General features: G+C 40.6%; 1 protein-coding gene across 2 annotated transcripts; it reads left to right on the top strand.

Moving 5' to 3' along the window:
• Nucleotides 1–4,397: 4,397 nt before the first annotated feature.
• Nucleotides 4,398–26,378, top strand: LOC134819736 (uncharacterized). Of its 2 annotated transcripts, XM_063829841.1 has the most exons (19): nucleotides 4,398–4,493; nucleotides 4,682–4,765; nucleotides 5,009–5,179; nucleotides 5,370–5,427; nucleotides 5,696–5,853; nucleotides 6,029–6,124; nucleotides 6,286–6,367; nucleotides 6,487–6,583; nucleotides 10,224–10,314; nucleotides 12,350–12,473; nucleotides 12,628–14,820; nucleotides 14,990–15,088; nucleotides 17,322–17,515; nucleotides 17,618–17,699; nucleotides 18,022–18,146; nucleotides 18,733–18,808; nucleotides 23,876–23,985; nucleotides 24,246–24,389; nucleotides 25,258–26,375. In XM_063829841.1, exons 1-12 carry the CDS (start codon nucleotides 4,416–4,418, stop codon nucleotides 15,025–15,027), a joined length of 3,270 nt encoding a protein of 1,089 aa, XP_063685911.1. In that variant the 5' UTR covers nucleotides 4,398–4,415; the 3' UTR covers nucleotides 15,028–15,088; nucleotides 17,322–17,515; nucleotides 17,618–17,699; nucleotides 18,022–18,146; nucleotides 18,733–18,808; nucleotides 23,876–23,985; nucleotides 24,246–24,389; nucleotides 25,258–26,375. The 2 variants fall into 2 exon arrangements, with proteins under 2 accessions (XP_063685911.1, XP_063685910.1); XM_063829840.1 differs by lacking the exon at nucleotides 14,990–15,088 and having other exon boundaries at nucleotides 25,258–26,378.
• The last annotated feature ends 1,120 nt before the right edge of the window (nucleotides 26,379–27,498 follow it).

The following is a 27,498-nucleotide window of genomic DNA, read 5'->3' as shown; positions in this document are numbered from 1 at the left end:
CTCCTCCTCCTTCTTACCCTCCTTAGTCCTCCTACTCATCCTCCCCCTCATCCTCCTCTTTCTCAGTCCCCCTCCTCCTCCTCCTTAGTCCTCCTTCTCCTCCCCTCCTTATCCTCCTCAGTCTTCCTACTCATACTCCACTTTCTCAGTCCGCCTCCTCCTCCTTCTCCTTGGTCCTCTTGCCCTCCATGTCCTTCTCATCCTCCTCTTCCTCCTTCTCTTCCTCCTCCTCCTTCTCTTGATTCCTCTTGAGTCCTTCTCACCCTACTCAGTCTTCCTACTCATCATCCTCCTCTTTCTCATTCCGCCTCCTCCTCCTCCTCCTCCTCTTCCTCCTCCTCCTCCTCCTCCTCTTCCACCTCCTCTTCCTCCTCCTCCTCCTCCTCCTCCTTCTCATCCTCCTCCTCCTCCTCTTCCTCTTTCTCCTCCTTCTCATCTTCCTCCTCATCCTCCTCCTCCTCCCCTTCCTCTTCCTCCTTCTCATTTTCCTCCTCATCCTCCTTCTCCTCCTTCTCCCCATCCTCCTCAGTCCTTCTCTTCACAGTCCTCTTCAACCTCCTCCTCTTCAGTCCTACGCATCCTCCTCCCCTCAGTCCTCCTCAGTCATCACATGTACAATACCTTCTCAGTCCTCCTTCTCCCCATCCTCATCAAAACGGACTAAAACGGACAAAAACTGTTACGATAATAACATTTAGAGCCTCCATCCCTCCTCCTCCTCCTCCTCCTCCTCCTCCTTCTCCTCCTCCTCCTCATCCTCCTCCTCCTCCTCCTCCTCCTCCTCCTCCTCCTCATTTCTCCTCCTCCTTATCGTCCTTCTCAGTCCTCCTACTCATCCTCCTCCTCATCCTCCTCTTTATCAGCCCTCCTCCTCCTCAGTCCTCCTCAACCTCTTCCCCCTCCTCCTCAGTCCTCCTCAACCTCTTCCCCCTCCTCCTCAGTCCTCCTCCTCCTCCTCCACCTCCTCCTCCACCTCCTCCTCCTCCTTCTCCTACTCCTCCTCCTTCTCCTCCTCCTCCTCCTCCTCAGTTCTTCTCCTCCTTATCATCCTTCTCAGTCCTCCTACTCATCCTCCTCCTCATCCTCATCTTAACCAGTCCTCCTCCTTACGGACATATCATTTAGATGCTTCCTCCTCCTCCTTCTCCCCTCCTCCCCCTCCTCCTTCTCCCCCTTCCCCTCCTCCTCCTCCTCTTTAGTCCTCCTCCTCAGTCCTCCTCCTCCTCAGTCCTCCTCATCCTCAGTAGGGAGGAGGATGAGGAGGACTGAGGAATGAGGATTCCTCAGTCCTCCTCATCCTCCTCCCCCTCATCCTCCACAGTCCTCCTCAACCTCCTCCTCCTTATCCTTCTCAGTCCTTCTCTTCACAGTCCTCCTCAACCTCCTCCTCTTCAGTCCTCCTTCTCCCCATCCTCATCAAAAACGGACAAAAACTGTTGCGATGATAACATTTAAATCCTCCTTCCCCCCCCTCCTTCTCCTCCTCCTCCTCCTCCTCCTCAGTTCTTCTCCTCCTTATCATCCTTCTCAGTCCTCCTACTCATCCTCCTCCTCATCCTCCTCTTTATCAGTCCTCCTCAACCTCTTCCCCCTCCTCCTCAGTCCTTCTTTTCCTCAGACCTTCTCAACCTCCTCCTCTCCAGTCCTCCTACTTTTCCTCCTCCTCCTCAGTCCTCGCATGTACAGTACATTCTCAGTCCTCCTTCTCCCCACCCTCATCCTCCTCTTCCTCCTCAAAAAACGGACAGAAACGGACGTAAATCGACATAAACGGACATAAACGGACAAAAACTGTTACGATAATAACATTTAGATCCTCCTTCTCCCCTCCTCCCCCTCCTCCTCCTCAGTCCTCCTCCTCATCCTCCTCTTTATCAGTCCTCCTTCTCCTCAGTCCTCCTTCTCCTCAGTCCTCCTCTACCTCTTCCCCCTCCTCCTCAGTCCTCTTTTTCCTCAGACCTTCTCAACCTCCTCCTCTCCAGTCCTCCTACGCATCCTCCTCCTCCTCAGTCCTTCTCAGTCCTTGCACAAGACTGTACAGTACATTCTCAGTCCTCCTTATCCCCACCCTCATCCTCCTCCTCCTCAAAAACGGACAGAAGCAGACGTAAATGATCATAAACGGACAAAAACTGTTACGGAAATAACATGTAGATGCTTCCTCCTCCTTTCCCCTCCTCCCCTTCCTCTTCCTCAGTCCTCCTCCTCCTAAGTCCTCCTCCTCAGTCCCCCACCTCAGTCCTCTTCCTCCTCAGTCATCGTTCTCAGTCCCCTTCCTCCCCATCCTCATCCTCTTCCTCCTCAGTCCTCCTTCTCCTCAGTCATTCTCCTTCTCCTCCTCTTTTTCCTCCTCAGTCCTCTTTCTTTTCAGTCCTAGTGATCCTCCTCAGTGTTCGTCCTCCTCAGTCCCATTCCGTCCTTCTTTTCCTCTTTATCCTCCTCCTCCCCAGTTCTCCTCCTTCTCCACTTCTTCCTCAGTCCTCCTCCTCTTCAGTCATCCTCTTCCTCCTCAGTCCTTGTATGTACGACACATTCTCAGTTCTACTCTTCTTCAGTTTTCTCCCTTCTCTTCCCCCTTCTCCTCCTCAGTCCTCAATCCTCATTCTCCTCCTCAGTCTTTCTCAGTCCTCCTCCTCCTCCTCTTCGGTCCTCCTACTCATCCTCCTCCTCTTCCTCTTCATCCTCCTCCTCACCAGTTCTCCTCCTCCTTTACCTCTCACTCAGTCCTCCTCTTCCTCAGTCATCCTCTTCCTCCTCAGTAATTGTATGTACGGCACATTCTCGGTTCTACTCTTCCTCTGTCCTCTTCCTCCTCTTCCTCCTCCTCAATCCTCATCCTACTACTTATACTCGGTCCTCCTCAGTCCTCCTCCTCCTCCTCCCCAGTCCTCATCCTCCTCATTCCTCCCCCTTCTCCTCAGTCCTCCTCCTCCTTCTTCCTTCTCCTCAGTCCTCCTTCTCCACAGTCCTCATTGTCCTCCTCCTCTTCTTCCTACTCAGTCCTCCTCCACTTCCACCTCCTCCTCCTCCTCAGTCTAAAAACAGACAAAATCGAACGGACAAAAACAAACATGAGCCCTGAAATCTCTCTGAAAATTATATTAATGATATATTTGTGTAACAGGGCTGTCTCAACCTTTACTTTTTTTATATATCTTGTCATCACTCCTGGAGTAATGGATATTACATCTTTATTTCAATAAATATAATAATCAATAAAATGGAATAGAATCTTGTCTTCTATTCAGCTCACTCTTCTAAAAGCTCTCCCTCTACATTCTCAACCTCATTCTCAACTTCATCATCTTCCTCATCTTCCTCATCAACATCATCACCCCAGTCTTCATCATTGGTGGTGTGTGCAAGATTGAGGTCGAGTTCGTCAACAGGTATTGCTTTCTCATAATACCGTCCTCTGTGTCCTCTCACTGCTATCAAAACTGTTTTAAGTAGCTCAAACCTCAAACGACGTCTTAGATTCGCCATGATAAGGCTTTTGTCCCGGCTGGTCTTGGCTGCCAGAAGTGTTGCTACTCTTTTAAGGAACACGGTAGCCTGTGGGCTCATACCTCCGTTGGTAGAGAATACAAGACCATTGCAGGTTCCTTTTTCAATCTTTACACAGCGGTCTCCATATTTCCTTTCTTTCTCTCTCTCATGTTTATTGTACAACTTTTCTGGGGTCTCTTGATTAGTGTTGGATTTGGCTCCGGGCTGTAAAACCCTAATATCAAAAAATGCCATCTCCATCGGTGACCACAGACCTCTAGCTAGTCTCAACCTTTACTAGTTACTATTTCCTTCGAAATAGCTCAAAATTAATTTTTTGTTTTTTCTGTTATGGTTAAACTTAAAGTAAATTTTTGAAAAAAAACAAAAAACAAAAAAAACGTTATCTCCCCCTTATACATTACCTACTAACAATCATATCTGTCCCCTTTAGCAAAACCATGGGTCGTTCACGTGATGATTACTTTGATCATATTTTACCTAATCATTTCTACTATTTAATATTATGCATGCGTTTTATTGCTCAGCAGCTGTTCAAAAGGATCAAACTCAAATATAAGATAATTAATCATTTCACAGTAATAAGTTTGAAACATGTTTTAATCATACATTTAGCTCGTGTATGATTTAGTTACTTGGAGAGATAAAGATGTCCATTTTTCAATTTTCTCAATTTTCTCAATTCTGAAACACGATTTTTCCAAAATTGAGATTGAGAAGATTGAGCTTCCTACCCCCCATTTATCTCAAAATACTTTGGAAACGGATAGTACCTAATATATCCAAACCCGATTACTTATTCTCTACAGTCTTTTTGCCTTCGGCAATGTAGGGAAAACAAATTATATTTTCTATTTATCAGTTTTTACTACTAACATTAAAATCTCAGCTATGACTGTCCATATATGGTAAACCAACTTCATGTTAAGCTCATCAAAGTTGACCTCAAAAGAAAAGATTATGATTTGGTTTCTTTTGACCTGGTATTTAATTAAGTCTAATCTTAGCTTTCACTCTAATAATCATGCAAAAATGTACCGCCAACTAATTTTTTACAGTTGCATGTCCCCTTTGATTATCAAATTTGCAACTTGATGGTATAGCTAGGTCATTTGATTTAAATATATCTTTTTAGTCCTAAATACGTGCCTTTTGATACAATTAATTTCAGATATACCATTTACTAGTTGATTATGAGTATTGTTCATGGACTGTCTCCAAACTCAAGTCAGACTTTCTGAAACTAAACCAAGTAGTAAGTTTTTTTCATAAAGTTAAATAAGCTGATAAGCCTAAAGTATAAAAGTAAAGTATACCTAATCCTTATTTTAAGCGTAACAAAGTAAACAATGTTACTGTCCAATTAAAATTTTTCTGTCCTCATTATACATATCATATGTATCATTGTTTGACTAATATTTCCTGTTATTTACAATGTGAAGTATATTGTCACCTTCATATCAAAATGAGGAATTAGTTAATTTTATAAAATCCTCAGTTGCCTGAAGAGTTTAGTGGGGATTTCTCTGCAACATTCCCTTTTTGGGGTATACGGCCAACTGATGCCAAACTTGCAAAACATGAAGAATTTGTGGCTAAATATGTTGCTTTTCTGGATTCAATATCATCCTCAGCAACTGTAGAAGAATTCCTAAATCTTGAGCAGCATGTAAGTTGTTTATGATTTGATGAAAATCATTGGCATGTTCTAGTTCTAGTTTATTCCAAACCAGGTTCCACAATAAGGTATGAACTTTTTTACTTTAAAGGTGCAAATACTTAGATTCACATGGGATGTGCCTTAGCCATAGCATGGGATCTAAAAAGTATCGAGATTTGACCAGTTGATAATACTTCAGGATGTTCTAAGAGTGGCACTTGATGTCCTAAAAGATCACAGGGGAAACAATGAATCAGGTGGAGTTTTAATAAGTTTATTTTCACAAATTTTTTAAGGAATACAAATTTGGATTTTGATCTTTATTACAGATTATAAAAAGAGTACTAAAAAGGGTAGAGTTGGCAGACACCAGTCGAACTTGCTTAGGACTATTAAATTTGATTTAGGTAGTAGGAACATTCCATTTGTAAAAACAGACGATTTGTACAGTTTAAGACTTTTAGTCACAATTAACAGTTCTATTTGATACATTATTAATACATAATGTTCATGCTCTTAATACAGAGGTGGAGGTTTGGGACATGCTCAACTCTTGTGATGAAGACCTGATTTTAACAGAAAAACAGCTACACTCCATTAACCTTTGTTCAGAACCCCCTGAAGACCTTCAAATACCTTTTCTTGAACTGAGAAGAGCTATAGACAGTGTTGCAAACGTTAAGGTAAATAATAGTAACCATAGTAACAGTAACCATGGTAACAGTAACCATAGTAACAGTTACCGTAGTAACAGTAACCATAGTAACAGTAACCAATAACCATAGTAACAGTAACCATAGTAACAGTAACATGACGCATTGCGTGCAATCTAGCTGTCACATATTCCATATTTTCCAGGTAATAGGAAACGGTTTTGATGACTCACACAAATACAAGCCGAGTCCCAACCTTGACATGTCTCACTTTCAATCCGTCACTTCCATCACTCTAGAGGTTAGTTGCTCATTTCAATCATAATTAATGTTGCTATTTCACCTTCTAACCCATTAATGTTAGTTACTCAGAGGGGTATGTTTGCTTAAAAAGAGGCAAAACTTCTGTTGAAGTTAAGGTATTTAGTCCCAGATTGTCTTAAAATTACCGTCAATCTGCAGAATATTGACTTTAAAGGAGTGACAGAACTTGGAAACCTGAGTGAAAATCTTCGACATCTCACCATCAAAGCAGGAATACAAGGTTTGAATTAAACGTTTCCACTTTTTTCCAGATATTAGACCATTTCTATTCCTTGTGTTTTTACACCAAGCTAGTTCTAAAATAAAATGATTTTCATAAATTGTAAAAACGTTTTACAGATATACAAGAAATTTTGATATGGGTGACTGAGGCTGACATAGAACCAGTTGCTTGGAATGCTTTGGAGACCTTAAACTTGTCCTACAACAGCATCGAGTTAGTTCTTCACTTGTACCAAATTCTTATTATTAGAAAGCACGATATTAAATAGTAACACAGTTCTGAAGTAAACTTATCAGACGCAAATACACCCTTTTTTTCTTAAAAATAAGATGTAATAGGATTGAGAACTGAAAGTTACGTTAAAATAGTGTCATTCCGATGAATCATTGTCATATTTAGAAAATGATTGGTTTTTGGAAAGTCTGGTTTAAGCTCTCAACTTGCATTGAGTTCCTTTACATAATCATTCTTCTATAAATTATCTGTATATATATATATTATATAATGTCAATCATTGGCGTGATTCCAAAGCAGATGGGTTCTGTCGGCTCATAGATGCCTGTGTGCTCAGTTGATGTGGTTTACAAGTTAGCACTGCCATTGCATACTCCCTCATCTGTTTACCACGTGATATCATCACAAGAGGGTTAAAGATTGAAACACACAGGAACAGAAAAGGAAAAGCAATGAATGAAAATACATGGAAATTGTCATGAGTCCTTATTGTATTTCCTGTATCAGTGAACACAATGATGACAATGCCGAGCATGTAGATCAGAGTGACCGTGTAGATCAGGTTCATGTAGAAGATAGTGACAACACTCCCCTGCTGCCCTCTCTTGTTGGCTCCCTCAAGAGTTACTTTGGAACGTCTAGGACAAATTACATAACCTGTCAGTCCACAAACTAGAATATTTATAAAGGAGTTAACATTAAACAGCACCCTTATTAATATCCTGACCGTTTTCTTTTCTTCGTCATTCGCAATCACTGGCCCGAGGAACTGTTTTTTAAGTCCGATATTAAAATCAAAACTCCCGGGTTTCTTAGCTTCTGCAAACATCATAAAAACTATAGTGAGAGCAACTCCAATAGCAAAAGAGGTAAACAATATCAGTCTTTTCGTCCCAAATCTTCTCAGTGGATATTTAAAGCTATAAAGCCGTGTGACACTGATAACTGTTAGGACACAGGCACCACTGTTGATGCCAATACCAGCGAGACCACAAGCTAAGAGATGCAATGGTTCCGGCGCATGTTCCCCAGCAGTAAGGAAATTGTAAGCCATAACCAGAGGGAGGAGTATTGTACCCATCAGATAGCAGCATCCTAGCAGAATGTGCAGTGCAGCAGAGTTGCTGTTCTTCTTGTGGCGGTAGAATCCTATTATCATTAGGTTTAGAGGAGTAGAGGTGAGGAAGAGGACCACACAGAGCACCCCTAATGTGAGGTCTATATATTTTAGGTACACTTTGTCGTCTTCTTCGTCGTAAAAGATAGCCATTGAATCCTGAAAAATACGATGTTCTAATTAATTGAAACTGTATGATTATTGCTACTGAATGAATTACATTGATAGACGGATTACGGCGTGAACATTTATTCTTTTCTCCCAGTTATTAAGGATGTTTCATTCTATATCAACTGATTTAAGCAAAGCTATATTATATATGCTAAAGCAAGAATCAAGACGAGTAAATCAAATTGCGCAGTAACAGAACATGATAATCTATCTATTTTATGGATGAGCAAAATAACAACAATCTCTGTCTTCATTAAAACAATAATCGAGGGGCTAAACAATAAAGACAACGATCTGTAAGCGCTGTGCAATGTTAATAAGCAATAATTTGTCTAAGTTAGAGAATAGGGCAATGTTGAGCTCGATTTCGTCTAATTTAGAGAATAGAGATAATTTATTATCCAGCTATCTATAATTCTAATTCTAATCTCAAAATACAGAATGCAGATGTAAACAAGTAATTACCTTGCTTTGTACTCAACATCCTGGGGCATTATACCCGTAATTAATCCATCATAAAGGAGGGGGGGGGGGCGCCACAGATATTAATATTATATTAGCGACGATGCAACCAATTGAGTAAAAACAATAGTCTATATTCTATAATATTCTACCTATAAGAAAAAAACAATTGTTGTAGTAGAGTAACGTCCTGCTTGTAATAATGAGATAAGATAGCCACACGTGCCCAGTAAAGTAGCCATAATTAACATGTGCCCAGTCACTGGGCTCCTGTGCGCAACTCCACGTGCCCAGTCACTAGGCTCCTGTGCGCAACTCCACGTGTTTAGATAGGATCTGTTCGCTAATAGTGTTGGTTGAAAACTACTATTAATACTAGTGATGAGAGGTAGGTTACTTAAGTCACCTTAGTATTAGCTATTAAATAAGTTATAAATAAGTTGTAAACGCTAATTAGACCACATGTTGTAATAACCCCCCCCCTGCCCCACACCTGCTGTAAGTAAGTACAACACCACGCACTGCATGCAGTTTACAGACAAATGAGCTAGCCAGGCGGCAGGCCCTGATACTACTGCTCCAGATACTACTGTCTAGTGTCTAAATATAATATAGTATTTATACTACAGTCACAAATAAAAAAGGTTCGTTTTATTATCTCAAAACGGACGCTTTATTTTCAAAGCACGACTAATAGTCTGCATACCGCTAGAAAATTATATAAAGAAATTTTGCTACTAAAAGAACACCAATTCAAACACTATTCTTCAATTCTGCATTGCTTTAGACTGCCAATCAACCCATTCTTGGTTACAAAGGATGAATGTATGTTAAGGATATAATATTACTGACAAGAACATACACAATGGTTTGAGACGGATAGCAAATCATGCTTTCTTAAAAGGATACTATTATAGTCTGATTTGAACCGATTTTGTTCAGCAAAGACTACAGATAGAAATACGGATAAAAATCTAATTTCAATCTTTCAATTTAATTAATTGACTGATTAAAAGTCCCCCCGTAGCTAAATGATTGTGGATGAAATTGTTTTTGCGGGTGAGAGCATTGTAAAATCTATCTCAGATTACTAATGGAAAATAGACATAAAAGCACGGCCTCAAACTTTAAACCATTTTATAAGCGTCAACATTGCACAAAGTATAATATTTGAATGTACAGCAATAAAATCACTCAAGCGGAAATATGAAGGTAGTGCTGTGTCACAGTTGATCACTATTGGGCTGTTGGCTCTTACAATACCTCCCCTCATATTATCCTCGTACTGAAGCAATTAAAAGCAACATATTTAATGTCTGGAGATTAGGGTCCGCTGCCTCTTTAATTAATATGTACTTATGAAGCAGCTTATAACTCGTCACGAGAATAAGATCAACTAGACTCAGAACAGTTTTCTACATAAAACAATGCACTGTCAAATTATACACATAGCATTTAAACGTAATTCAGATAGGTAGTCCATTTTAGTATGCCATATTATGATACTAAGATAGCCAGATAGACTTAACTAATTTACAATATTATCAATTAACTGATGATAATTATTTAAACTAACTATTATACTTTAATTCGCGAGCCCTAATACAATAAGTTTCCCTCCCAGAATTATGGATACTGTTACTATGGATACTGTTACTATTGTAATAATACAATAAGTTTCCCTCCCAGAATTATGGATACTGTATCTATGGATACTGTTACTATGGATACTGTTACTATTGTAATAATACAATAATGTTGCCTCCCAGGATTATGGATACTGTTACTATTGCCCTAATATAATAATGTTCCCTCCCAGGATTAGGGATACTGTTACTATGGATATAATACAATAATGTTCCCTCCCAGAATTATGGACGAAAGTCTACAACTGTTGATACAACTTTCAACACTGGATCTCAGCTACAACATCATATCCTCTATAGAGAACATCCAGGGGGTACGTTTATAACACTACTAGTTACCATAGTTACACTACTAGTTACCATAGTTACACTACTAGTTACCATAGCAACACCTCCGCTACAACATCATATCCTCTATAGAGAACATACAGGGGGTACGTTTATTTGCAAATGTAATATATAATATATATAATATGATTCCAATTGCTTAAAAATGTTAGAAATCGTAGTCGGCCTAGTACTTGGACAACAGTTTAGTTAAACTAATGCTATGTAACACAATCATCAGAACTAATCAAATAAATAAATAGTAGCCGCGTATTAAGAATACAGTGTTATACAGTGTTATATAATTTTAAACTTGGCTACATTTCGTAGAATGAACAATTAAACTGTCTGAGAATGGAAAACAGAGGTTCAAATTAACAGTAGACTGGTAACGGGTGATGACTAAAAAATGGAACTTTTTTCAAGGGTCTTTTTAGTGTCGATAAAACTATTTTGGTTCAAACCAATGAAACCTTGAAACAGCGTTGTAAAGCGGGCAATTTTGAACAAGTGTGGTCTATGACAAGCGCCCATGAGCCCATTTTGATTGGTTCAGGAGGGCTTCTTTCTTCAAGCTCAAAAATCCGTCTGTACAGTTGGGCCTAAAATCGTGTTGGCGCAGTCTCTTCTTTTGTGCCCTAGGGCCCATGTAGGCTTTCTAGCCATATTCGGGCATGTACATGTGTTGCCAGGACTCTAAAGAAGTCCTCTATGGGTTGAGATTGTCAAAATTTACTTTGGTCGATCACTTTTTGGACGAAATTAACCCTACATATTTTCGAATTTGCTCACGACTTCTCATTTTTGGGTCTTATCTCTAATCATAAAGGCTTTGACACCTTTCAGACAACAAACATTTAGTCATGTGACTACCCTGGAAATATAACCGAGAGTACAGCCAAAACGGATCACCAGGGAGCCGGTTATGTGGCTCACCAGCAGTTCCTACTGGGTCATTTTCGTAAGTGCCATAATACAGGATGGCCTTTTTGTCTCTGTAGCTCTGGCTACCGACCTCTGCTGCTAAAATCGCTTTAGGATGTGATAGATGGGAAGTTTAGGCATACTCTCTGCTAAAAAGTTTTTGGTATGGAAGCTTGAACTACCTGTGAGGCGACTTCTGTGAACAGTGCTTTACTGTAAAATTTTTATAGGACCCCTCCCCTAGTTCGAGACCATTATCGGGGACAAAGATCAACCAATTTGATCAAATGGGGGCGGAGACTGTTCGAGTATCGTTCAGAGTAACTGGTGGTTGTGGTAAAATATCAAAATGTTGTTCAGGTGGAAGCTGAGGGCTAAAAAACATGTAGTCCCATTTTTTATTCATCACCCGTTATAACGAAGGCTAGTACTTGAACTACAGTTTAGTTAAACTAATGCTATGTAACACAATCATCAGAACTAATCAAATAAATAAATAGTAGCCGCGTATTAAGAATACAGTGTTATACAGTGTTATATAATTTTAAACTTGGCTACATTTCGTAGAATGAACAATTAAGCTGTCTGAGAATGACAGAGGTTCAAATTAACAGTAGACTGGTATAATGGAGGCTAGACTTATGGAGGCCTGAATGTAGTGTCATAGCATTATTAGTAGTAACATTATTAGTATTACATTTTAAGGGGGGGGGGGGGGGGGGGGGGGGGGGGGGCAATGGGTATTTTTTTGTGAAACTTGATTTCGATATAGTAGTTGACCAACAAACTAGGACCAGTGACCGAACTTTTGAGGGGGTCCCGGACCCCAACCGCCAAACGGTGCGCGCAGGGCAGCCACGCCAATATTTGGTCCAAATTAGGCCCAATTCAGCCAAATACCCTGAACAAGCCCAAAACCCAGGCTAATGGTGCTCTACTTGTAGCTAGTGGTCTCCTGAACTCGTGTATGAAATTTCATTAAGATTGGACAAAAAATTACTGAGTTATGAGCCGAAAACCATATGCCCATATTTGGGCATACGCACCAAATTTGGTAGATTTCGTTCCATAAATTAGTAACACTACTATCTCCCTCAGTTACCGTACCTACGAGAGTTAGACCTGTCCCACAACAACATCAGTGACACAGATGCTCTTCATATGAAGATGGGGAACATCACTAACCTCAACTTGTCACACAACAAAATACAACTTCTCTACGGTTAGCAGCAGTAGTAGTAGCAATAGTAGTGCGCCTTCATGCGGCCTTTTTATTATTCATTGTTTTTAAAATATAAATACGATCATTAGCACAGTTAAATCTAGTGCTGAACATGGTAAAATAGCTATAGAGGTAAAGATATCTCCCTACTCAGGATTTGAACGTCTGTTCTCATTAGAGGAGCTCGACTTGAGTCACAACTGTGTCGAGCAACTGAACGAAGTGAACCGACTATCAAACCTCCCCCAACTTGAAAACCTCTCACTACTCGGTAACCCCATCTCCAAGAAGTCAGCCTACAGACCAACTGTTCTCACTGTGTTTTATGAGAACGAAGCGTTCCGTCTGGACAGAGAGCCGACAACTCCTGCAGAGAGGAAGAAACTGAAGAAGACTTTGGAGAAGACAAAAGAGGTGGAGGTAAAACTAGAGGAGTCCATCTGTGTTGTGGAGATATTAGAGGAGTCGTACGACAAGGCGTTCCTAGAAGAGTCCCAGGAATGTGACGAGCAATATGTGACATTCTCCGAACTTAACATCAACGAAACCCATCTACCCAGCAATAAACGATGTCTTACTTCTCTCGCCTCGATCAGCGAGCTGGATGAGAGTTTTGATGATGACACTCTGACGAATAGCTGGCTCCGCGAGAGAGCCCCCACTATAGTGGAGGTGGAGAAGATGGTTATGTTCGACGGGGACAACTGGTTAGCCAACTTTATGGATGATATTGATAAGGATCACTTCGAGAGACCTCCTACTCCTCCTCCTACAATATTAAAGATGTCTGAGGAGACATTAAAGTCGTTGGAGCCAACTCCACCGAAGAAGCAAAGGAAAATGCCGGAGAAGACAGAAGCTCCCACAGCTGAAAGCTCCGGATCGTGTGAAACAGAAAGCAGCAAAGGCTCTAAGGATTCCAAAAGTAATGAAGCGATCATTAGACAACCCTCCGTGCCCTTCCATATTGTTCCGAATGAGGTCTACAACATAGACGAGAAAATAGAAGATCTGGTTAATAGATACTCAAGTCTCTCTTTCCACGAACTTCAACCAAACTTCAGTGTCTACAGAGACAATGAACTCTATGTAATGGCACTTCTACCCTCCTCACCGTACAGGCCCCACCTTGTCGAGGTTAAACCCCGGGGAGGGAAGATGACGTGGAGCTTGTATTCTGTCGATATCGAGTCCTGTGATCTGATAGGAGATCAGATTTCTATCAAGAAGTTTGATGAGGAGACCCCGAGAGTGTACTCACAGTTGTTTCTCCATGATACAGCACATCTGTATCTCCTGGTTACGAAGATGAAGGATATTCGAGAACCAGAGCCACCGGAAGAACTCAACAAACTGGCGAGTGATAGGATTGTTGTTGCTGCTGTAGAGGATGCTCTGAACGAAGAGTTCTACTCATTCCCATCCCACTGTTTCAGATACTGCAAAGCTGATGTGCCTCTACCAGTCGTCCTAGCTATCACTCAATCAGAAGTTCTCGTCATAAAGATAGAAAACCAGGATTTGTTACATCTTAACCAGGATATTCTAGCTCAAATCCTTACGGACGAATCGTGCACATTCTCAATATTACACCGCGAGAAGATGTCGAGTATAAGGCAGGTCTTGATGAGCTACTTCGAGCACACTGTTAGGATTGAGTTCAAGGAAGACGGTAACCCTTACGGGAGCCCGGAGACAACCATCTCCCTGATCGGGTACAACTCACAAGACATTGAGATGTTCCTGGAGACTCTGGCCAGCAGACTGGATACCCAGAATATCCCCCCCTCTGACATCATCTTTACAGAGGAAGATACTGACATCAGGCTCCTCAAAAGAGTGCTCAGAATTCAGGATCTCCAGAAAATAAACTGCGTTTCAGTCCGGATCATGGAGACTTGCTACTTCCGGTGTCTAGTGATGACTGATAACTTCCTCTATGTGTTGGAGGAGGACTTTGTTAGGTGGCCTCCACCTTGCTTCGTAAGACACCCCCCTCTCACACCGCGATACAGCGTAGTACAGCAGATCCGGATCAGGTTCATCCAGGGAATTACCCTTTTTGCTGAGATCCACCGTGGTAGTTACGTGCTGTCTATGGGGTACTACAAGAACCTGAAGACCTTCGAGCGGGGGAGAGTGGATCTGTTTATCTCTTCCTATGAGAACAGAGAGCAGATTGTGGGGCATATCAAGCGGACCTGGGAGCAGTACTACAAGAAGGAGATAATTGTGAGCAGTATGAAGAGGTACGAGGTTGAAGAGGAGAATAGTGGTGGCGGGGGGGAGGGAAGCTACACTGAATGTTGCGGAGTTTACTGTCGACAACTTCCTCAATATTCCTGTGGTAAGATACGGAGAATTTATAGTTTTAAACTATTTTTAACAAAATAGAGTACGTCATGCAACCGAAGTCGAGGACTCCGTACTCTGATTTATCTACAAATTTCTTTACTTACAAAATTATTGTTTCCTTTTTATAACACGTACCAGCTGATCATTAAGAACCTCAACAGGAGAAGATACAGAGGTTCATAGGAGAAGAACTGAATGACTCTTACAACATCCTGTATCTGACCAAAACTCACTGTCTTACCTCCAACTTTCCTGACTTTGTAAGTTTTACCAAAACTCACTGCCTTACCTCCGACTTTCCTGACTTTGTAAGTTTTACTAAAACTCACTGTCTTACCTCCGACTTTCCTGACTTTGTAAGTTTTACTAAAACTCACTGCCTTACCTCCGACTTTCCTGACTTTGTAAGTTTTACCAAAACTCACTGCCTTACCTCCGACTATCCTGACTTTGTAAGTTTTACCAAAACTCACTGTCTTACCTCCGACTTTCCTGACTTTGTAAGTTTTACCAAAACTCACTGCCTTACCTCCGACTTTCCTGACTTTGTAAGTTTTACCAAAACTCACTGCCTTACCTCCGACTTTCCTGACTTTGTAAGTTTTACCAAAACTCACTGCCTTACCTCCGACTTTCCTGACTTTGTAAGTTTTACTAAAACTCACTGCCTTACCTCCGACTTTCCTGACTTTGTAAGTTTTACCAAAACTCACTGCCTTACCTCCGACTTTCCTGACTTTGTAAGTTTTACTAAAACTCACTGCCTTACCTCCGACTTTCCTGACTTTGTAAGTTTTACTAAAACTCACTGTCTTACCTCCGACTTTCCTGACTTTGTAAGTTTTACTAAAACTCACTGCCTTACCTCCGACTTTCCTGACTTTGTAAGTTTTACTAAAACTCACTGCCTTACCTCCGACTTTCCTGACTTTGTAAGTTTTACTAAAACTCACTGCCTTACCTCCGACTTTCCTGACTTTGTAAGTTTTACTAAAACTCACTGCCTTACCTCCGACTTTCCTGATTTTGTAAGTTTTACTAAAACTCACTGCCTTACCTCCGACTTTCCTGACTTTGTAAGTTTTACTAAAACTCACTGCCTTACCTCCGACTTTCCTGATTTTGTAAGTTTTACTAAAACTCACTGCCTTACCTCCGACTTTCCTGACTTTGTAAGTTTTACTAAAACTCACTGCCTTACCTCCGACTTTCCTGACTTTGTAAGTTTTACTAAAACTCACTGTCTTACCTCCGACTTTCCTGATTTTGTAAGTTTTACTAAAACTCACTGCCTTACCTCCGACTTTCCTGACTTTGTAAGTTTTACTAAAACTCACTGCCTTACCTCCGACTTTCCTGACTTTGTAAGTTTTACCAAAACTCACTGCCTTACCTCCGACTTTCCTGACTTTGTAAGTTTTACTAAAACTCACTGCCTTACCTCCGACTTTCCTGATTTTGTAAGTTTTACTAAAACTCACTGCCTTACCTCCGACTTTCCTGACTTTGTAAGTTTTACTAAAACTCACTGCCTTACCTCCGACTTTCCTGATTTTGTAAGTTTTACTAAAACTCACTGTCTTACCTCCGACTTTCCTGACTTTGTAAGTTTTACTAATCACTTGAAAAGCGAGGAAACTCCCATTCACAGTGAACTGCCCCCCCCCCCCCCCCCTGAACTGACCAATTATTGGTCATTGAGGAAAAATTTAGTCAAAATAGCGGAAAAGCGGAAAGTTGAAATTTGAAAATGTCCGTCAGTAGGACATTTCAATATGTATTTTAATATTTTTCCCTTCGTCAAAGATTTCTCCTGACATTCAGCTTCCAGTACCTCGATCGTGACTTGTGTCACTCACACTGGCATCATTGATTGGTTGCTGTAGAGACTACGCTGCCAGTGTCTCTTTTTCCCAAACAAAAGGAAATGATATCAATTTGATTGGCCGTTCTCAAATGCAAAATGATACCGAGAATGAAATCGGTTACTCGCTTTTCCCAGCCTCGACTTGAGAAATCGTAATCGACAATTTGCTCTCCTTTTTGCCGTAATTATTGTCTTTGAAAACCATGTCTTTAGCCACAAACGCACCATTGCCGAAGCATAGAGCTGGGGATAATTTTCCAAGAAACGTTCATGCAGTTGAAAATTTGTCCCAATTTTCGACTAATGATTACTTTTAGATAGTCTATATTGCGAAGGATCAGACTTTTGTCGTCACCGCAGGACCGTCGAGCCACCTCATATATCCAAACCCGATTACTTAGGGGGCCCCCTACTTATTCCCTACGATCGTTTTTCCTTAGGCAAGAGTAGGGAAAAAAATATCAGCGGTCACGTGATAGGACCGACTAGACTGTCACGTGGAATTTTAATTATTCATCTTCCACCCGTAGTCCCTATCAGGTTGCTGGTGAAACATTCTTGTTAAGGAAAACGGCGGAAAAGCTTCTCGAATTTCTATCCCTTTCTAAGCTTAACTTCCCCCTTAGGAGCACGAGTGTATCGTGATAATAACCCAAGAAAACCTCCACATCCTGACCTCTCTGCCTCCTCCCACTCCTGCTAAATTGGACTCTATAGAGCAGACTGATAACAGAGTGTCAGACCATCTCGGTCTCCTTATCTCCCGCTCTGTCGTGGATATCTGCCAGATTGTCTGTGGAATTATGGAGCAACTTATCAGGTATGTCGTGGATAATATCTGCCAGATTGTGTGCTGTTTATCCAACCCCCGACCCCCTCAGGTTAGTAACCATAGTAACAGTTACCATAGTAACCCCCTCAGGTTTGAGTTCAGCTATAACGAGGTTGGTCTGGTGACCTTCATGACAAGGGACGTGCAGCTGTCCCGTGATCTCCAGAGAGTTGTGAGTCTTATCTTTCCGAGTTTATGATTGATAGAGTGATACGAAAAGAATAGTCTTGGGTAGATGTTGTTTTTAAAAATCTTGCAAAAAGATGGGAAGACTGAACCGAAGGAGCACCATCCTTCCACAGTCTACATACCCGTTTTCCTACTATTTCTAATTTTACTAACTATTCCAGCCTCCAGGTGATAGAAGCTAAAGTCTAGAGTCCATAGTCCTGTTCTAGACTAATTTTACTAACTTATTCCAGGTTATAGAAGCTAAAGTCTGTACTAACTTATTCCAGGTTATAGAAGCTAAAGTCTGTACTAACTTATTCCAGGTTATAGAAGCGCTGCACTGTCACTGCCAAGCTGACGGTTACGAGAGTGATAACGTTCTGATCACTAAGAAAGGAAGAGAACTCAGCATTATCCACCTGGACGAGGATAGGCTAGACGAGCTGAGGTAACTGGTGTATTTTGTAGTAGTGTGTTGGTTATTAGTGTGATTATCAGGATAACATTGAGTTATTATTCAGTGTTCTTATTGTTATTATTCAGTGTTCGCGCAATCTTTCATCTACGCTTTAATTCAATTTCAAAGAAATTTCATTACCTAATTTCGTATGACCTATTTTTACTCTTTTATAAGATACGCTAGGTTACTTAGCCCTGTGTTACATGTGGTGTCAGGTTATCAGTCCCCTCCTAGGAAGGAGCTCTTATCACACGTTATACACGTTAGACACGTACACTAATTATTTAAACTTTCAGTCTAATTTAATTAAAGCGAAACATGTTGTGAAATGTTGTGGGCAAATTGTCTGCAATCAACCCTGGTTTATCACTGTGTTTCACTTTGTTTCACTTTGTGTATATCACTGTGTTTCACTGTGTATCACTGTGTATCACTGTGTTTCACTTTGTGTATATCACTGTGTTTCACTGTGTTTCACTGTGTTTCACTTTGTGTGTATAATGTACAGCAAAGAAATCACGCTACTTGGTATGTAGCACCGGGCTTTGTTAACTGGAAATATCTTAATCTTCAGATACACAATAGCGAAACACACGGGTATACACGACTACAACGAGGTTCAGATCCTAACCTACTCCTTACTTTATCAGGTACTAGTAACCATAGTAACAGTAACCATAGTAACCTACTCTTTACTTTATCAGGTACTAGTAACCATAGAAACAGTAACCATAGTAACCTACTCCTTACTCTATCAGGTACTAGTAACCATAGTAACAGTAACCATAGTAACCTACTCCTTACTTTATCAGGTACTAGTAACCATAGAAACAGTAACCATAGTAACCTACTCCTTACTTTATCAGGTACTAGTAACCATAGTAACAGTAACCATAGTAACCTACTCGTTACTTTATCAGGTACTAGTAACCATAGTAACAGTAACCATAGTAACCTACTCTTTACTCTATCAGGTACTAGTAACCATAGTAACAGTAACCATAGTAACCTACTCCTTACTTTATCAGGTACTAGTAACCATAGTAACAGTTACCATAGTAACCTACTCGTTACTCTATCAGGTACTAGTAACCATAGTAACAGTAACCATAGTAACCTACTCGTTACTCTATCAGGTACTAGTAACCATAGTAACAGTAACCATAGTAACCTACTCGTTACTCTATCAGGTACTAGTAACCATAGTAACAGTAACCATAGTAACCTACTCTTTACTCTATCAGGTACTAGTAACCATAGTAACAGTAACCATAGTAACCTACTCTTTACTCTATCAGGTACTAGTAACCATAGTAACAGTAACCATAGTAACCTACTCTTTACTCTATCAGGTACTAGTAACCATAGTAACAGTAACCATAGTAACCTACTCTTTACTTTATCAGGTACTAGTAACCATAGTAACAGTAACCATAGTAACCTACTCCTTACTCTATCAGGTACTAGTAACCATAGTAACAGTAACCATAGTAACCTACTCCTTACTCTATCAGGTACTAGTAACCATAGTAACAGTAACCATAGTAACCTACTCTTTACTCTATCAGGTACTAGTAACCATAGTAACAGTAACCATAGTAACCTACTCTTTACTTTATCAGGTACTAGTAACCATAGTAACAGTAAGCATAGTAACCTACTCCTTACTCTATCAGGTACTAGTAACCATAGTAACAGTAACCATAGTAACCTACTCCTTACTCTATCAGGTACTAGTAACCATAGTAACAGTAACCATAGTAACCTGCTCCTTACTCTATCAGGTACTAGTAACCATAGTAACAGTAACCATAGTAACCTACTCCTTACTTTATCAGGTACTAGTAGCCATAGTAACAGTAACCATAGTAACCTACTCCTTACTCTATCAGGTACTAGTAACCATAGTAACAGTAACCATAGTAACCTACTCCTTACTCTATCAGGTACTAGTAACCATAGTAACAGTAACCATAGTAACCTACTCCTTACTCTATCAGGTACTTAGATAGGGTGTTATTAATTAATTATACGAGTAATTAATTAATCATCATGCGCCACAATATGTTTCCTGTTTTATGTCTTGTAATAAGATAAGGTTTTATACCTTGTTTATTACATAGCGGAAGACACACCATATAATTTGTGGGTCAAATTATTTATTTGAATCAATATTGAATGAATATTGAATGATGTGGCAGTTCATACTCCAAAACATTTTTCACTATCCCTTATGCACTGTAACTACTGTTACATTAGTACTTAGTACCTTTCTTAACCTTTCTTACACTATTTAGTGAATGTTGTATGTTAATTGTACGCCTCATTTCTCATTAGTAGTGTCATAAGAAATGAGCAGAGCTGTAGACGTGTTTGTTTGTTTGTTTATAAGTTTATAGAACCCGTCCCCAATCTCGTATCGGAAAATTACTAAGCTCAGTTCTGAGTGTGAATACGGGTGGTACCTGCAAGTGTGTTCATTAAGCAGTTAAGTATTTAGAGTTCTGTAAAACTGCAGTTACAATTGTGCTAGAGTATTTTTAGTATTTACGATCGATATCAGATCTCTATCCCTATATGCTTCCAAAATTGAAATTTCCAACTTTCTGCACAATCTACTGGAATGACCATGATATAGTTACACATATTATTAGTAAACTACTGGTTACCATAGTTACACACGAAATTATCTCTATTAACAAAACTGTCACAACGTCAGGTGGTGGGTGACAGCAAGCAGCTGGTTACACTGGTACTAACTAACCTGTTTATGTGTCAGGTAGTGGGTGAGAGCAAGCAGCTGGTTACACTGGTACTAACTAACCTATTTATGTGTCAGGTAGTGGGTGAGAGCAAGCAGCTGGTTACACTGGTACTAACTAACCTGTTTATGTGTCAGGTAGTGGGTGAGAGCAAGCAGCTGGTTACACTGGTACTAACTAACCTGTTTATGTGTCAGGTGGTGGGTGAGAGCAAGCAGTTGGTAACACTGGTACTAACTAACCTGTTTATGTGTCAGGTAGTGGGTGAGAGCAAGCAGCTGGTTACACTGGTACTAACTAACCTGTTTATGTGTCAGGTAGTGGGTGACAGCAAGCAGCTGGTTACACTGGTACTAACTAACCTGTTTATGTGTCAGGTGGTGGGTGAGAGCAAGCAGTTGGTTACACTGGTACTAACTAACCTGTTTATGTGTCAGGTAGTGGGTGAGAGCAAGCAGTTGGTTACACTGGTACTAACTAACCTGTTTATGTGTCAGGTAGTGGGTGACAGCAAGCAGTTGGTTACACTGGTACTAACTAACCTGTTTATGTGTCAGGTAGTGGGTGAGAGCAAGCAGTTGGTTACACTGGTACTAACTAACCTGTTTATGTGTCAGGTAGTGGGTGACAGCAAGCAGCTGGTTACACTGGTACTAACTAACCTGTTTATGTGTCAGGTAGTGGGTGACAGCAAGCAGCTGGTTACACTGGTACTAACTAACCTGTTTATGTGTCAGGTAGTGGGTGAGAGCAAGCAGCTGGTTACACTGGTACTAACTAACCTGTTTATGTGTCAGGTAGTGGGTGAGAGCAAGCAGCTGGTTACACTGGTACTAACTAACCTGTTTATGTGCAGGTAGTGGGTGAGAGCAAGCAGCTGGTTACACTGGTACTAACTAACCTGTTTATGTGTCAGGTAGTGGGTGAGAGCAAGCAGCTGGTTACACTGGTACTAACTAACCTGTTTATGTGTCAGGTAGTGGGTGAGAGCAAGCAGTTGGTTACACTGGTACTAACTAACTTGTTTATGTGTCAGGTGGTGGGTGAGAGCAAGCAGCTGGTTACACTGGTACTAACTAACCTGTTTATGTGTCAGGTAGTGGGTGAGAGCAAGCAGCTGGTTACACTGGTACTAACTAACCTGTTTATGTGTCAGGTAGTGGGTGAGAGCAAGCAGCTGGTTACACTGGTACTAACTAACCTGTTTATGTGTCAGGTGGTGGGTGAGAGCAAGCAGCTGGTTACACTGGTACTAACTAACCTGTTTATGTGTCAGGTGGTGGGTGAGAGCAAGCAGCTGGTTACACTGGTACTAACTAACCTGTTTATGTGTCAGGTAGTGGGTGAGAGCAAGCAGCTGGTTACACTGGTACTAACTAACCTGTTTATGTGTCAGGTGGTGGGTGACAGCAAGCAGCTGGTTACACTGGTACTAACTAACCTGTTTATGTGTCAGGTGGTGGGTGAGAGCAAGCAGCTGGTTACACTGGTACTAACTAACCTGTTTATGTGTCAGGTGGTGGGTGACAGCAAGCAGCTGGTTACACTGGTACTAACTAACCTGTTTATGTGTCAGGTAGTGGGTGAGAGCAAGCAGCTGGTTACACTGGTACTAACTAACCTGTTTATGTGTCAGGTAGTGGGTGAGAGCAAGCAGTTGGTTACACTGGTACTAACTAACCTGTTTATGTGTCAGGTAGTGGGTGAGAGCAAGCAGTTGGTTACACTGGTACTAACTAACCTGTTTATGTGTCAGGTAGTGGGTGAGAGCAAGCAGCTGGTTACACTGGTACTAACTAACCTGTTTATGTGTCAGGTAGTGGGTGAGAGCAAGCAGTTGGTTACACTGGTACTAACTAACCTGTTTATGTGCAGGTGGTGGGTGAGAGCAAGCAGCTGGTTACACTGGTACTAACTAACCTGTTTATGTGTCAGGTAGTGGGTGAGAGCAAGCAGCTGGTAACACTGGTACTAACTAACCTGTTTATGTGTCAGGTGGTGGGTGAGAGCAAGCAGCTGGTTACACTGGTACTAACTAACCTGTTTATGTGTCAGGTAGTGGGTGAGAGCAAGCAGTTGGTTACACTGGTACTAACTAACCTGTTTATGTGTCAGGTGGTGGGTGAGAGCAAGCAGCTGGTTACACTGGTACTAACTAACCTGTTTATGTGTCAGGTGGTGGGTGAGAGCAAGCAGCTGGTTACACTGGTACTAACTAACCTGTTTATGTGTCAGGTGGTGGGTGAGAGCAAGCAGCTGGTTACACTGGTACTAACTAACCTGTTTATGTGTCAGGTAGTGGGTGAGAGCAAGCAGCTGGTTACACTGGTACTAACTAACCTGTTTATGTGTCAGGTGGTGGGTGAGAGCAAGCAGCTGGTTACACTGGTACTAACTAACCTGTTTATGTGTCAGGTGGTGGGTGACAGCAATCAGTTGGTTACACTGGTACTAACTAACCTGTTTATGTGTCAGGTAGTGGGTGAGAGCAAGCAGTTGGTTACACTGGTACTAACTAACCTGTTTATGTGTCAGGTAGTGGGTGAGAGCAAGCAGTTGGTTACACTGGTACTAACTAACCTGTTTATGTGTCAGGTAGTGGGTGAGAGCAAGCAGTTGGTTACACTGGTACTAACTAACCTGTTTATGTGTCAGGTAGTGGGTGAGAGCAAGCAGTTGGTTACACTGGTACTAACTAACCTGTTTATGTGTCAGGTAGTGGGTGAGAGCAAGCAGCTGGTTACACTGGTACTAACTAACCTGTTTATGTGTCAGGTAGTGGGTGAGAGCAAGCAGTTGGTTACACTGGTACTAACTAACCTGTTTATGTGTCAGGTAGTGGGTGAGAGCAAGCAGTTGGTTACACTGGTACTAACTAACCTGTTTATGTGTCAGGTAGTGGGTGAGAGCAAGCAGTTGGTTACACTGGTACTAACTAACCTGTTTATGTGTCAGGTAGTGGGTGAGAGCAAGCAGTTGGTTACACTGGTACTAACTAACCTGTTTATGTGTCTTATAAAGGAAGACAACGTGTTCTGGCCGCTACCTCAATCTAACAAAATCAGGTACTTTCTTTTATTATTAGTTTTATCGGATTATATTATTATATACTTACTTACTTTACTTTACTTTATATACTGGTATATATATATTATATTACTAGATCAAGTTGAAACATTATAATGTCTGAACTGGACTATTATATTATATTACTGGATCAAGTTGAAACATTTAAAGTTAAAATAATAAACAATATATTATTAGTTTGGTTAGTTAGTTTTGTGTGGCTCTGCAATACCTAGAATTTAATACCACAACATTTCAGCATGCCCAACTCAGTACAGTTCAGATTGATAGAGGCTATCCCATTGGAGGATGTGATGTGTGTACATTACTCGCATGTTACTAGTTGTGATATTGTAGTTCTGTACGAGAACGCTGATTTCCACAACCGACCACCCACTAGCAGGTTACCATAGTTACCCACTAGCAGGTTACCATAGTTACCCACTAGCAGGTTACCATAGTTACCCACTAGCAGGTTACCATAGTTACCCACTAGCAGGTCACCATAGTTACCCACTAGCAGGTTACCATAGTTACCTACTAGCAGGTTTAATTTAGTCTCATTTGTTTAGACCACCCACTAGCAGGTTTAATTTAGTCTCATTTGTTTAGACCACCCACTAGCAGGTTACCATAGTTACCTACTAGCAGGTTTAATTTAGTCTCATTTGTTTGATTCTTTTAAATATCAAATTTATAATTTTTTAAAGTTGGGAACTCACATTTTAAATCTACAATAACAGTTACATATAGTAAAATATCTACAATTGCCGGTATAGGTAGAGTAGGTAATTCCCATCACTGTAAACAACTTATCAAACTTACTAACGTTTCCACCTGCTGCTGTGTGTCTACAGACCGCACACAGCTGAGTTACCATAGTAACACTACTAGTTACCATAGTAACACTACTAGTTACCATAGTAACACTACTAGTTACCATAGTAACACACAGCTGAGGTGTTTCTACAGACATCTCACAGCTGCTCTAACATTACATCTCACACATGTTTTACCTGCTAGTTAAATTTATACCTTCTATTTAGAGCCGTTTACGTCGTTAAAAACATTTCAAAAAATTTTAAATTATAGAAAACATTTTGAAAATGTTTGGGAATTCCAGCACTAGTGAATGGTTTGCCCGAATTAAATATAATGCTAATTTAAATAACGTTTAAATAAATTAAAGCATTGAGCTACCAGGCACATGTAGCTCCCTGTGAGCTACATGATTATCTAATAATAACCTGGTTATCATACTATTACCTCAGTGGACCCGACCAAGAGTTCTACCTAATAGAAGCAGTGGAGAAGCTGGGCAAAACAGCAACCCTTCACACCATCTCTTATCAGAACAGAGACAAGCTTATTAGGACACTGTGTCAGCTCAGGGACGACGAGTTACCCGTCAAAAAACTGGGTGCTTAGTCACGTGACGTGACGTCACCACACCTCGTGACGTCATCATACCACGTGACGTCATCATACCACGTGACGTCATCATACCACGTGACGTCATCACACCACGTGACGTCATCACACCACGTGACGTCATCACACCACGTGACGTCATCACACCACGTGACGTCATCATACCACGTGACGTCATCATACCACGTGACGTCATCATACCACGTGACGTCATCATACCACGTGACGTCATCATACCACGTGACGTCATCATACCACGTGACGTCATCATACCACGTGACGTCATCATACCACGTGACGTCATCATACCACGTGACGTCATCATACCACGTGACGTCATCATACCACGTGACGTCATCATACCACGTGACGTCATCATACCACGTGACGTCATCATACCACGTGACGTCATCATACCACGTGACGTCATCATACCACGTGACGTCATCACACACTTCCCATGATTTATATTTAGAGTGATTTGTATTTTATACTTTTATAGAGTGATTTTATGAATTTTGGTGCCATTTACTCATGTGGTATGTGTTGAAATATTTTATACAAAATACGAAAGAGATTTATACGAGATTAATGTATTGTTGACTTTTTACACTTTTATTAACTTGAGAATACTTTAAGCGTGTTTACAAATTTTTCGCGCAGCAATTTGAATTAGTAGATTTAATGATCCGAATCAATATTTTATACCGTTTTATAACAGTTTTACTATAATGTGCTCCCCTATCAAACATTACATTATATGGTAGTGTTTCCATAGTAACACTACCATTTAAGGTAATGTTGATAACAGATTTACAAATGTGCACCTATAAGTACGTCAGAGCTGCACATTTGGCTTATTCTGTCATAACACCCATGGGACTTTGCGTTTGATTTTATGTTTTTATGTAATTTTTGAATTTTGTATTGTTTGTATGATGAATATGATTTTATTTTCAATACCTTTCTAAAATATCATTGCATTATACAATATACAGCATAAGGTAATAATATAATATTAGATAGAATCATTACATCTTGATTTGTATTTTGTAATGCATCATATTTTATCATATCATTACTAACAATAAAGAAGTAATACATCCACCAGCTGTAAAACGACCATTAGTCCACCACGTATAAAACAGCAGCTCTCATTTCCACTATCCGATGTGAAAAGACACGTTAAAAGAGTTTTAGACTGACTGGATCAGTTACCACATCTTTACTAAGCTAATGAGCGCACAAAACATTGCTCTTACTAATCTATTTTCTCGGGATCGTCAGTCCAATAAACTGATAAACACCTCCACTGTTATTAACTGATAAAGCGCGGGAACTTTTTCTCTTCTCCGAATACTGTCTCTATTTTTCTCTTCTCCGAATACTGTCTCTATTTCTCACTTCTCCGAATACTGTCTCTATTTCTCTCTTCTCTGAAAACTGTCTCTGTTTCTCTCTTCTATGAAAACTGTCTCTGTTTCTCTCTTCTATGAACACTGTCTCTGTTTCTCGTCTGTTTCCGTCTCTGTTTCTCGTCTAGTTTCAGATTCTGTTTAAAAAATTTCGCATGAGACACTGTCCTCTCTGTCTCGTCTTCTTTTGTTTAATTTGTTCGTGTAGTCTAGTGCTGCGTTTAATAAGCTGTTGTTGTTTCTGTACACTGTAGATGTACTGTAGATCTGCTGTAGATCTGCTGTAGATCTGCTGTAGAGCTGCTGTAGATCTGCTGTAGATCTGCTGTAGATCTGCTGTAGATCTGCTGTAGATTCAGTTAATAAAGTCTAAACTCTTTAAAGATAACCGTTACTTTTCACACACCTTGACTCCGGTGTGACCTGTAATGCGGCGTTTGCATTAACGGTTGCAGTATGTGGTGGTTTTTGTTTTGTTGGGGACTGGCCCGTGGTACCAGCCAATGTTTACTCAAAAAATATATATAATATCAATGGTAATAAGAAAATCATCCCCGTGGGGCACATGCATAAATACAAAATGTTAAGGAAATCTCAAACTATTCAATTTAGACTCTACCGGTAAAGTATGCAATGAAGGTTTATAACTTAAAGTTTAATTTTCTA

Source organism: Bolinopsis microptera, chromosome 8 (genome assembly GCF_026151205.1).
Source record: "Bolinopsis microptera isolate Bmic1 chromosome 8, MBARI_Bmic_1.0, whole genome shotgun sequence".
Lineage (NCBI taxonomy): Eukaryota > Metazoa > Ctenophora > Tentaculata > Lobata > Bolinopsidae > Bolinopsis > Bolinopsis microptera.
The sequence above is the reverse complement of the archived record's forward strand: the minus strand, read 5'-3'. Positions and strand labels throughout refer to the sequence as shown.